The following is a 13,187-nucleotide window of genomic DNA, read 5'->3' on the forward strand; positions in this document are numbered from 1 at the left end:
AGAGAAAAAGAGAAAAGTGAAATAAAACTTTCAATAAAACAAAAAAAAAACTAGTAATGGAGACTAGAAAAATCCTCTCTAGAGAGAAAACCTATAGGAAACAAGAAAAACCCCCCAAGGAAAAATCATAGAGTGAACTATAATTTTTTTTCTCATGTAATTCATTTTTTTTTTATGTAATTTAATTGACTTTAATATAATATTTTGTAACGGCTAAGTACTAGGGGATCGGAGTTGAAATATTAATGATAGAGTATAAAACATATTCCTGCGACTCAACCATCAGCTTAAGCTTTTGGTTGAGTTGGTTCTCTGATCTAACATGGTATCGGAGCCAGCGTGACACAAAGGTCACGGGTTCGAATCTCATCCGTCTCTCCTTCAAAGTGGAATTAATTTGCACCAGGTATGGGTGACACTTATACGTACCCCTTCTCGAACATAACTACCTATAGTGCACGATTTATAGCTTTTATAAGGTAGTTTTTATCAACCAATGAATGATATAAATGTATAATCAAGGCTATTTTATATTTGGAAAATTTGGTATTATTAATCCCAATTTTGAGCCATTTACTTTTATTAATCCCAACTATAGCTTATTTCTGAATAATCTCAATTTTTAGGACCGTTTTCTATTAACATGTGGTGATTTTTTAAAAAAAATTTCCACATGTCACACGTTTAATGGTCCAACAAATAAAAACTAAAATTAAAAAATAAAAACTAAATAATTATAAAAAAAAAATTGAAACCACTCCCTTTCCCAGACAGCATAGTCGCACCAGCCCCCACCACCATCAGACAACCCAGCCGCCGCCGACCCCACCCAATCTTTTCCCCTTCCCATTATCCCAACATAAATCCGGCATCAACACTTGAGCATTCAGCCCCCTCAACCCACCACCAGCGACACCTCTCAAGTCTCAACCCACCAACACCAGCACCGACCCGCCCTCATCAAAGCACCAGCACAACCCACAACCAGCCGGCCAGCCCATAACCCACCCCTCCGCTGCCCTTGCCTCTTCCCCAGCACCCAAGCTCAAACTCCGCCCAACCTTTTCATGCATAATTATTGCATGTTCACGTTAAACACTCTACACTTCTATAGTAGTCTTTATCAATCTAATAAGTGAAGGAATTGACAAGATTTTATCCAAAATCCAATAATTAATTGCACACTCATTTTATACACCCTGTAGCTATCCTGTTCAACCCAATAATGCTAAAGACAATTGAGTGACTTTAGTTACACGTACACCTACAATCATCGATCAATAATCAAGAATAATGATACACATACATACTAATTTTGCTGTTAAAAGTTTGACTGACTTTATATTCACATAGTCAAAATAAATTAAATTTGATCATAATTTATAATTTATACAAAATAAATAAGTTTGCATATATATGAGATCTTATCAATTCGCCTCAATGTAACTAATTTGTATACATTTCTCAACTTTCTCTAATTTTCATTACTTATACATTGTCAAAAGTATAAATGGTAAAATAAATAAATAAATAAAATAAAATATAATAAAAAGGATTGAAAACCGCACAAAGGCAAAGTGAATGGTATTTTAAGAAACAAAGGCAGTTTACTATTCCGTATTAATAAAACTCATGAACAAATTGATAATTGAATTATACATATATTAAACAATAACATTTGAATTAAATACTATCTTCATTTATGAAAATTATGCTCACTCACAAACTATGTTTTTATTGAGATATATCATATATTATATTTCGGGAAGATATTGATTAGTAAAGATTATCTTTTGTATTATAGTTAACTAGGCGTTCTCTCTCAGGTTGGCTCGTGTTTCTTGGCAAGTCTCCTATTTCATGGGAAACGAAAAAGCTACCTACAGTTTCTCTCTGAACGGCTGAGGCCGAATATAGGTCCACGACAGGAGTAACTTGTGTCTAGAGCTGTCAATTCGGGTAAACGTGTCGGATTTGGGTCGGGTAAAAGTAGGCCGGGTCAACTCGAGTTGGGTCAATTCGGATTAATTCCATAACCTATGCGGGTCGGGTTTGGGTTGGGTACTGTCATGCTTGAGTCGGGTCACGTCGGGTCATACTTCTTATCGGGTTTGGGTCGGGTTTAGTTTGGGTTACATTAGGATCGGGTGAACAATAAGTCGGGTTTAATTCGGGTTAAAACGGGTAAGGGAAATTCGCAGGTTTGAATCGGGTTCAATTCAAATCAATAATTTGCAGGTTAGAATCAGGTCGGGTCATTTTTGGGTTTGAGTCGGGTTCGGTTTAAGTCAATAATTTGCGGAGTATAATCAGGACGGGTCATTCTCGGGTTCGATTCAAGTTAATAATTTGCGGGTTATAATCAGATTGGGTCATTTCCAAGTTGGGTCATTCTCGAATTCAAGTCGGGTTATGTTCAAATCAATAATTTGCAGGTTACAATCAGGTCAGGTCATTTCCAAGTCAGGTCATACTCGGGTTCAACTAACTATATATAAATGGATAATTATCATTTTTATCAAGCTAATTATTTCCTTTGACTATAATATATATGGAAATATACTAGGGAACTATAGTCTATAATTTAGGAAGATAATTATGTCCTTTGACCATTTAACAAATATATTACTTGGGCTTTGGTGGATTTATTTTTGGGCCAACCCATGTAAAACTAACCCATATATGTTAATAAAATTGTGCAGAGAAGTCAACAATGAATTTTAAGAATAGTAGGAGACAAACTCTTCAAATATGTCTCACTAAGCTCAGGACTTGAAGAACATGACATAAAGGAGGGTTTAGGAGGTGATGAGATAGAGTACTTGTTGAAGATCAATTACTATCCTCCTTGCCCTCGTCCAGATTTAGTCTTTGGTGTTCCGGCTCACATTGACATGAGCGCCAAACTTACATCGTCATGGTAAATATGTCAATATCTCATGAAAAAAATTTCCTCTAAAATTGCTTATGACATCATTTTTTCCATATATTTTTCCTTCCAAATTCAATATAGTAGGGGAAAAATTCTTAATAAATAAATATAAATAAAAACATCAATTATCCACAACTTTTTTTTTTTCTGAAGCAATTAACCAAAAACTTATTAGTGATATTTCTCTTTCTTAAAACCCTCATTTTGTGAATTAATTATTTTACATTATTTAAAAAAAAAATTATTTTACATTCTTTATTAAATTTTTTTTAATTCTAAATCATGCATCGCACGAGTAATAATCTAGTTCTCTACTAAGACAAGTCTTGATAAATACCATAGAATTCAATACATGTTACTAGTACTCCACAACAAAATTACAAATTACAATTTTTCAAAAAAGAATTGTTCAACGGTCATTATGAATTTATAATAAAACTTGTAAAATGCTCAAAGAGTATGGAATTTATTTTGTTTTAAATTTTAAAAACTTTTTATTATGAGTATTTTTTTTTTTGGACAAAGGAGGTTGGAATTTTGACGGCAATTAATAATAATAATAATAATTGGCCACAAAGACTTATTCTTTGACGTATTAATTATACTATACATAGCGTGCTACACAATTCCTCAAATAGTCTAATAAAGTGGATTAATAGCTTGAAAAATATATAGGACATGCCAAATAATGTCAATATTTTTATCTAATTTTATACTCCCTCCGTTCCAAAAAGAACGACCCATTTGGCCAAAACTTTGTCCCAAAAAGAATGACCCATTTGCATTAAAACACCACCAATTTGCAACAATATTTGTGCAAAATTAGCTTCCCCATATAAAAATTTCATTTTCCATGTTATTTTATTACTTTCTCTCTCTATTTTTTTACAAACCCCATGTAAATTTTTCTTTCCAATATATTTTTACTTCTTTTTACTTAACTTTCTTAATACCCGCGTAATCAACCCAAATGGGTCGTTCTTTTTGGGACGGAGGGAGTAGTACATAAATATTTTCTTGGTAGTTGCCACTAAGATAGCGAAGACTTCCATGGCCTAGAGTTGGTGAGTCTTTCACATTTAATACGGGTATAGAATTAAAAGAAAACCAATTGACTTGACTCTTTGCTGCAAAAATTACAAGGTCAACGCAATGGTGATCAGTCAACTTGTCGTGCCATCAATGTGTTTTCGTTATCTTGGAATTGAAGGAGAGGGCATTTGACAAGGCGTGTTAAATACCGCCATCTAAAATATTCAAAACTGCCAAATTTTAGTGTGAATGGACAACCATGCCCTCATTACTTTACCACTATCTTCCCTCTTGCCATTAATCACTAACATCTTGACACCACCACCCTAATTACGACTAACACCACCGGCAACGACCACCACCACCCTGGTGATGACCCACCACATCCCCATTAAAGACGACCCATCACCTGGTTGTCTTTGACGGGAAGGTGGTGGTTTTTTTTTCCTGATAGCCGTATCAACCGGAGCCCAAAATCGGTTATCGGGCACGTAACCGGTTTTGGCTCCGTTTACCATGGAATCGGTTAAGGTGCACGGTAACCGGATCCGAAAACCAAACCGGAGCCAAAAACCGGTTACCGTGCGTGGTAACCGGTTTTGGGCTCCGGTTATCGCGATTGCCTGAACAAAAAAAAAAAAACCACTACCTTCCCGGCTACGAGGGAAGGTGGTGGTGGTCAACGCCGGTCGGAAGGGGTTGTGGGTCGCCGAGATGATAAAGGGGTGGTGAAGTAGTAAGGGTACAATTGTCTATTCACGTCAAATATTGGCTGTGATGATCATTTTTGTTAGCGGTGTACGTTTAGCTATTCACTTTGAGAATATATTTGTACAAAGGAAAGTATAGTACTTTGTTTTTTTAATTTCTTATGCCAATTTACCTCATTACTCGTCATTCAAACAATGCAAAAAAAAAAAAAAAAAAAAAAAAAAAAAAAAAAAAAAAAAAAAAAAAGGGGGGGGGGGGGGGGGGGGTTTACTTATTAACCGTTGTTAATAAAAGGGATGGAACGGTATGAGTGGCTTTTAGGCCATTTAATACTTTATATTGACTATTAATGACAAGCTTTTATTCTTACCTTCGATTTTCATATAGTTATTATATCATTCTGGATGCATAGTACGAAGTATATATGTGTTTTGAAAATAAACAAGAGAATAATAGGATAACTCATGCTATAGAAAATACTTTTTGTAGGATTATCATAGTAATTTATTTTGTGCAGTGTGTGATTTCTATAGGCGTGGGTACCTTATATTGTACACATGTTTTCGTGGAAAAATCCTATTATACAAATGTAAAAAACATACAGATGTAGTGAAAATGACATACTCTTAAAATATAATGAGCATAAACCTAAAGTAAAAAGAACATATTTGCACTAAAAAAGAGTGAAAAGAATATATCTCCATGTTCTTTTTGATTGTCAGTGTAATATACTTTTAGGAAAAATTGCCGGGAATAATCCGACCTTTGGCTCATCCGCCCAAAATAATCCCACCTTTCGATTATTTTTAAATAATCCGACCTTTATACCTAATCCGTTCTCAATAGTCCCAACCGGTTAACTAACTTGTTATAACAAGTTACCTACTACGTGTCGGCTTGCGATTGGTCGATAAATTTAAAAAAAAAATTAAAAAAAAGTTTAATTTTTTTAAGAAAAAAATTTCAAAAAATTAATTAATTATTTTGAAAAAGCCCCCACCAACCCTAGCCACCCCTCACCACTGCCGCTTGTTCCCGCCGGCCAGATGCCGGACTCCCCTTCCCCGCAGCGTCGACAACCCAGACTCCCTCCCCTAGTGCTGACGCCTCCTCATCCCTTCCCCTGAACCACCAACCTCCATCCCACCGCCATGAAAACCCAATAGAACCAGCCCCAACCTCGAAAACCCCTTCTCCGTCCAATTCCCGGCCCCTTCCCATTCCCCAAAACCCCAGTTCCCGGCCTCGAAAATCCCTGTTCCGATATCGGGAAATATCCCCTTCCCCCGGCTCGAGTTCGACCTCCCTTGCATTCCCCCGCCACGATTTCGGCAGCCCCTCACTTTCCCTTCCTCAATTTCGGTCGCCCAAACCACCCACCATAGCGACGGCAACGACGCAAGCTTCGATCTGTTGGTTGCTGCAATTCGACAAGTATTTGTGGTGGCTGGGGCTGGTGGAGGTGGTGGTTGGCTGGCTGGCGTTGTTGTTTTTTTTTTTTTTTCATTTTTTGTTTAATTTAAAATTTTAGACAAATTATATGTTGACACGTGTACTTTTAACCCAAAAAAATAATAATTACCTTTTTAACCGGTCACTGGTCACTTAGGACCATTGGGAGCGGATTAGGTATAAAGGTCGGATTATTTAAAAATAATCGAAAGGTGGGATTATTTTAGGCGGATGAGCCAAAGGTCGGATTATTCCCGGCAATTTTTCCATACTTTTATTTGTGACATAATGTTCATTGCTTATTGTAAAATGTTTTTTGAATTTTGTCTTAAAATTATAGTGGATATATATATCAATAATGTTCATTACGTAAGTATTTATCCTGTTCTTTATTAATATACATATGTTCTTTAGATATACAAAAAAAATGTAGCTATGTGTTCTTTAAAAAATAGCTATATGCTCCTTACAAAACAGTTACATATTCTTTTCACATTATTTGTCTATACTAAGCAAGGTAAAAACTGCCATGTACCTTAAATTTTTCATATTTTGTGTATAGTGGTGTTGTATATGGTAAAATAAGAAATTTTCTATTATCCACTTCATACTTCTTTGACTAGACACAATATTTTAATCTACTATTAGTTTAAATTATAATAGAGTTCAAGTACACTCTACTAGTACAAGTAGTTTGTTTATAAGTGGCAACAACATTCAATAAATTTGCCATAACTCCTTCCCCATTTCATTGAAACAAAAACATTGACTTTCCAATAGTATACTCTAATTGAAAGTCATGGCTGAGGTAGGAAGAGTGCAATCCATGGCATCAAACACAATATCCGAAGACACCATCCCATCAAATTTCATATGGCCAGAAACAGATCAACCTGCTATCACAACCATCCAAGATAATAATTTCGAAATCCCGGTGATCGAGCTCAACGATACAGATGAAGATAGGCTAGTCAAGTTGATTGCAAAAGCAAGTAGCGAAACCGGTTTATTTCAAATCATAAACCATGGCATACCAAGTGAAGTTATTGAGAAATTGCAGAAAGTTGGGAAGGAGTTTTTTGAGCTGCCACAACAAGAGAAGGAGAAGTATGGGAAACTTCCTGGGTCAATTGAAGGATATGGAACTAGTCTTCAGAAAGAAGATGAAGGAAAAACAGGGGTGAAAAAACAGGGTTGGGTTGATCATATTTTTCATAGGATTTGGCCTCAATCTGCTATTAACCTCAGATTTTGGCCCAAGATTCCTGCATCTTATCAGTAAGTTTTTATTTTTAATTTTATTATTTCAATTTTGTTGTTATTATTTGTTTTATTTCTAATTTTAATTACTCTTCTTATTCTGTAATAATTGACATGTTTGGACTTTATATTAACTTTATTTACAGAGTATCAATACCATAAATCATCATTGTTAAAATTTTGAAACTTTGATAAATTCAACACTATTTTACTTCTTAATATTTTACTTTATGTAATGTCTAAAATAGATGGTCAAAGTTCTAAAAAAAATGGCAATTATTTTATAATATTGTTTTGTTCCTTGACCATCCTGACCATAGACCATGCTCAAGTTGATATATTTTTTATTTATTTGGTAACCATTTTAAATAAATGCAATTGACTATAATGTACAAAATAAATTAAAATTGAATTGGGTCAAATAAAAAATCTGAATTGGATCAAAAAACAAACCAAATGTCTAAAAGATATGCATATGACCAAAACAAAGTCAACAAATATCAAGGTAAGGTTGAAATTCTTGTAAATAACCTCAAGCTTTAGGACCTGTTTTATAATATAATATTATTGGACATCTTACATATCTTGTTAATTATAACGTTTTTAATCTTGATTAACATAAAAATCACCCTATTCATTGAGTTTTATATTATCCTACAAAAAGGATTAGACAACAATTTCTTGCATAACAGTCCAAATTGCTACCAACTAGACCATAAAACTATTTAAATGTGCAGGGAAGCCAATGAAGAGTATGCTAAGTACTTGAGAGTTGTAGGAGACAAGCTCTTCAAATGTCTCTCACTAGGACTTGGACTTGAAGGCAATGAACTAAAAGAAGGTTTAGGAGGTGATAAGTTAGAGTACTTGATGAAGATCAATTACTACCCTCCTTGTCCTCGTCCTGATCTAGCCCTTGGTGTTCCGGCTCACACGGACATGAGCGCCATCACATTGCTCATCCCTAACAGTGTTCCGGGCCTTCAAGTTCGTAGGGATGGTGGTTGGTGTGACGTGAAATATATTCCTAATGCTATAATTATCCATATTGGTGATCAAATCGAGGTTTGTCTTGATGACTTTCTTGTATACTTCCTCTGTTTTTCACATTTTTTAAATAGAATCTATTGTTACAATTTGACTTTTAATACGTGTCAGGTTGATCTTACTTTACTTCGTTTATTTTAGTCCATACCTTTTTTTTTATAATAATGCAAGGTTGTGCTACATAAATACTTTGGTTGGCAGATCATGAGCAATGGAAAATACAAGGCTGTTTTGCATAGAACAACCGTGACCAAAGACAGAACTAGAATGTCATGGCCAGTGTTCTTGGAGCCGCCGTTGGAGCACACCGTCGGACCGATTTCTAAGCTTGTCAATGACGAAAATCCGGCCAAATATAAGACTAAGAAGTATCGTGACTACACTTATTGCAAGTTCAATAATAAACCGCAGTAGTAAATTAAACCAATTCAGGCAATGTTAATTAGTCCAAGAATAATTGTGCACTTTGTAGCACAAGGGATGTAGCTATGCAACTTTGTATTCTAGTTTAATCTATTGAAGGTTTATGTGTGCTGTATTTTCTGTTTTAGAATAAGTGTTACTGCTGAATAATTTACAAGTTACAGAATAATTTTCTTCTTATAAAAGTGATTTGCGTACTAGAGTGTACAATCTAATAATCAATCAATAATAATGTAGTTTTTTTGTAAGAACTTGAGATGGTTTTTATAAATTGGGGGGGGGGGGGGGGGTGGTGTTTAGAATTGCCATAAAGAGGGGAAAAGCAACGGTGGAAAAGTAGCGGTGTATATGGAGATGTCAATTTGGATGTTTGAATCGGGTCTGATGAGGTCAGGTTGGGTCGAGTCAATTTTTAAAGTTGAGTCCTATCGATCAAATTATAGCGTCTATGTGAGTTGATATCAAATCGGATATTTTTTGGGTCGGTTTTGAATTAGGTCGAGTCGGGTGTGGTTTTGACGACTCTAGATGTATGTATGTAGGATAATTAAGTCGGGTGTATATAAATAAAAGTGATTTTGGTTTGGAGAACCTTTACCCAAAAAAAAGGGACTTTGGAATGAGTTTTATTGATAAAATTATTGATAAATAGGTGACAGTTTACATTTCACAATAGTACATGCAAGATGACTATCTCATATTCTCATTATAAAAATTGTCTATTAAAGAAGAAGCTTAGCTTGGTGGATTAAAATGTCTATTGTGAAATTTCTTTGATATAAAACATAATCAACATCAAATGAATCTCATTAATCTCAATCAAATTATGATATAAACATTTATGAAATACAAAACAAATTAAAGAGAAATAAAGTTAAATATATATAAACCACAATCACATAACAATTACGAATCTGTCAAAATCCAAAGAAACAAATTAAAGACATTGATCAAAGATGATTAAGTTATCGAAAACACACTTTTTTAGTGAAATTTTTTGTAAGAGAATGCAACTCTTTAAGCGGCTTATTGGCTAAAGATATTTGTAATCTTTAGTTGAATGATGCAAGTGATCAGGTGCAGGTGCATCCATCTCCACAACACACGTCTCCACATCTGATTGTAGGCTTCCATATAAACGAGCAGCACCGACAACCTTGAAGAAAAAATAAACGAATTGAACATATTAATATCATATTTAGGCTAATTCGGATTCGGGATCAGTTTTGGGTGGTTAGGTTTCAGTCCCCTCTCGATTGTAGTTGTCGGGGATCGAACACGAGTTTTCCCTACCAAGTATAGCCCCAATCACCACTACACCAACATTCAATTGGTTGTACATACTACTATGTAGGTGTATGGATCAATCAATGAAATAAACATATAATTAAGGCTATTTTTATTTATTTATATTTAATTACCATCTCAGCTCTATATTAATTTATATGAGTAAGATTAGTTTACATGAACAAGATGGAGTAACTCGTTGTACCATAGACATGCTCTAATATAGTTCTAAGAAGTTGCACGATTTTGTCTCCGCTAAAAGTAGAAAAAATAAACATAACATACAAGTTTATCAAGGTGATAAAATTGAAATACAAAATAGGCAACACAGATTAATTATCTAACATGGAATTTACAAATAACAATCAATTAATCCTTTAATCAACAAAATTAATAAAGTTACTTTCACTAGAAGAAATTCAAGTTTATCACCGTGATAAACATGAAAGTTGCAATGCAAATCATGTGGCAAACTTATAAGTATATATCGATTATGTTAGTGGTTTTATGATTTATCCAAGATATTATAAGTTTGTGCATTGATTTTGTATATATGGTTTATTAAGGAGATAAATTGGGGTTTAGTCCTTTTATTATTGTATTGAATCATAAAAAATTAAGAAAAATTATGATGGGAAAATCACCTTGAGGATAATAGACCATCTCCTTGGTATGAGATTGACGATTAAAATCGGCGATTGGGGTCTTTGGATCCCTTCTTGCTGCAGCAGCGAAGACGGACATCAGTAAAAGACAACTTAGTACCATAACAACAGCTACAACTACGACATTTCCTCTCTTAGCCATTTCTTTCTTTTGATTTTGAAGTTTTTAGCTTTGTAGTGCTTTAAAAGTATATTAAGTATGATGTTCGTATTGCATCTCATTCATTATATAGGGGACAGAGGGTAGTACAAGCCGTGGTGTCTATTTTTATATATTACCTCGCTCTGTTTCATAAACAATTGCAATATTTTGAATAGACACGTTTGCTAATGTACTATACTGCTTTGAGATTGATATTTGAAAAATATACATTAAGATAAACTCAACATTATGTTACCTACTAACAGTTGTTTTCATATATTAAGCTAAAAAAAAGGGATCAAAGTGAGAAATGAGAATAATGTTAAAAATCAAAATGTTGCAAGTAATTTAAGACGGAAATAATAATACAATGAATTAATATATGAATAAATAGCCAAATAAGGAAAATAACAGTTGCATAAGCGTCAACTTGCTAGGTGCCATACATACTATCCTATATACTCGTAATAATGGAGTAGTCATTTTTTGACTTTCCATCACAATGCCACGAAATCTAATCCTATTAATTCTCAACGGTTACTCATTCTATAAAATAACGTAGAGAGTGAGGGATAGCTCAAGTGGTTAGAGCTTCCCCCCCCCCCCCCCGATTCTAGGAGGTCCTGGGATCGATTCTCACTCCCGCCCTCGTGGCTCTTTAAACACCAAAAAAAAAAAAAAATGTTTGCTCGTGTGAATTATACACAACAGTTATAGTCTGATTTTGTGCGGAAATGCTACTCGTTCCTTGCACGGGCGGGCAAATTAATGTGCCTCAACCGTAATTTTGCCATTTCCATGGCTCATTTGCACGGACAAGCACGGTCGCGCTCCCATCTTCTCCAAGAAAATATCATGTATCAATAATTTTGCCTTTGTTTTCGGTTCCAAGTTGGCTAGTTGCGAACACACTATTACTCCACTTGTGTAGAGTTCATGATCGAGAGAATAATTACGAATTGAAACTACTACAATCCAAACCAAGTTCGTTGTTTATATATTGATCTCACGTGAGAGTAATTCCAAAACGACTAAGATCTAAAATGTATTTGAGTCAATAGGTTCCCACTTAAACAAAATATCATTTAATCATTGTCACACAATAAATATCATCTAATTTAAGCTATACATGATTTAAGTTTTAGTACATAAGTGAATTTTTGTTATTGCAAAATTCTATACGGAGTATTAAAAGTTATTGCATCTTCTTAATCCTTCTATGATTAATTAGTTGTTGTTTTATTTTGTTACATTCTACTCTGTATTTCTTTTTCATGAATTGTTACTTTTAAATGCCATCTTTAATCAATAAAATTAGTGTTCTTTCAGCTTTCTTTCAAAATAAAGAAGTAAATTCCACCATATATATATGGATTTATAATGTGTTCGTATTCCTTAATTCTATCAAATATCACTACTTTTCAAACAATAATAAGATGTTAATTTAACAAAATGACTACTTGTTCCCCTAGTAAATATATATATAACCTTTATTCAAATATATATAAAACCACGGTACAACACATAATTACACAAGAATCATTGTAAAGAATAATTGTATAATGTATCCTACATAATCCTACCAATTGGTAATAAGTGGAGAGTAAGGCTAAAAAGTAATGCTCCATTACACATGAGTAACATACTAATAACACTCCCAAATATACTATAAAGAGCACAATATCAGCACATACGATAAATTGCACTAAGAACCCATACCACTTAAAATTGTCATCATGACATGAGGTAATTAGCATAAAATGATAAGATCAACCACAATTTTAGCGAGAACAGATTTTAGAAGCTAAACACTTAAATATATTAAAGAGCTTATAATTTGCATGTCCATAAACTTTGGATAACTATTTTTATTTATTTATATTTCTTTTTACTCTTTTCATTCATTAACACTTTCTTTCCTTAAACATAAAATAAAAATAAATTAATAAATAAATAAATAAAAACTTTCTAGAAGTACTAATAATATCTCTACTTAAAAAAAAAAAGATTCGATTTTGAGATTAGGCCATACATTTGCAAATTTTCAAAAGTTTGTAAAGTTGCATCGTTGACTTTGAAACACCACCACTGTCTATTAGTACTGCCAATGGCAAGATTAACAACGCATAAGTCAAAGACTTGTATCAATTGTTGGAGTTGGGACCAATACAAAAATGCATAAATCTTGTACTCGTAGTGATTTTAATTAGTAAACTATAGTTTACTTTTATTCCAA

At 33.8% G+C, this 13,187-nt stretch overlaps 1 protein-coding gene and 1 long non-coding RNA gene across 2 annotated transcripts; one reads left to right on the plus strand and one right to left on the minus strand.

Moving 5' to 3' along the window:
- Window positions 1-6,841: 6,841 nt before the first annotated feature.
- LOC145636342 (flavonol synthase/flavanone 3-hydroxylase-like) lies at window positions 6,842-9,026 on the plus strand. Its single transcript, XM_081687876.1, has 3 exons — window positions 6,842-7,405; window positions 8,125-8,452; window positions 8,636-9,026. Exons 1-3 carry the CDS (start codon window positions 6,927-6,929, stop codon window positions 8,846-8,848), a joined length of 1,020 nt encoding a protein of 339 aa, XP_081544002.1. The 5' UTR covers window positions 6,842-6,926; the 3' UTR covers window positions 8,849-9,026.
- A 700-nt stretch (window positions 9,027-9,726) lies between these two features.
- Window positions 9,727-11,153, minus strand: LOC145636346 (uncharacterized). The gene is made up of 2 exons (XR_014114109.1): window positions 10,789-11,153; window positions 9,727-10,013 (listed from the first exon to the last, which is right to left on the minus strand). It is a non-coding gene; the product is annotated as an uncharacterized LOC145636346 (long non-coding RNA).
- Between the last annotated feature and the right edge of the window lie 2,034 nt (window positions 11,154-13,187).

This window comes from Chenopodium album, chromosome 6, assembly GCF_948465745.1.
Source record: "Chenopodium album chromosome 6, dcCheAlbu1.1, whole genome shotgun sequence".
Taxonomy (NCBI): domain Eukaryota; kingdom Viridiplantae; phylum Streptophyta; class Magnoliopsida; order Caryophyllales; family Amaranthaceae; genus Chenopodium; species Chenopodium album.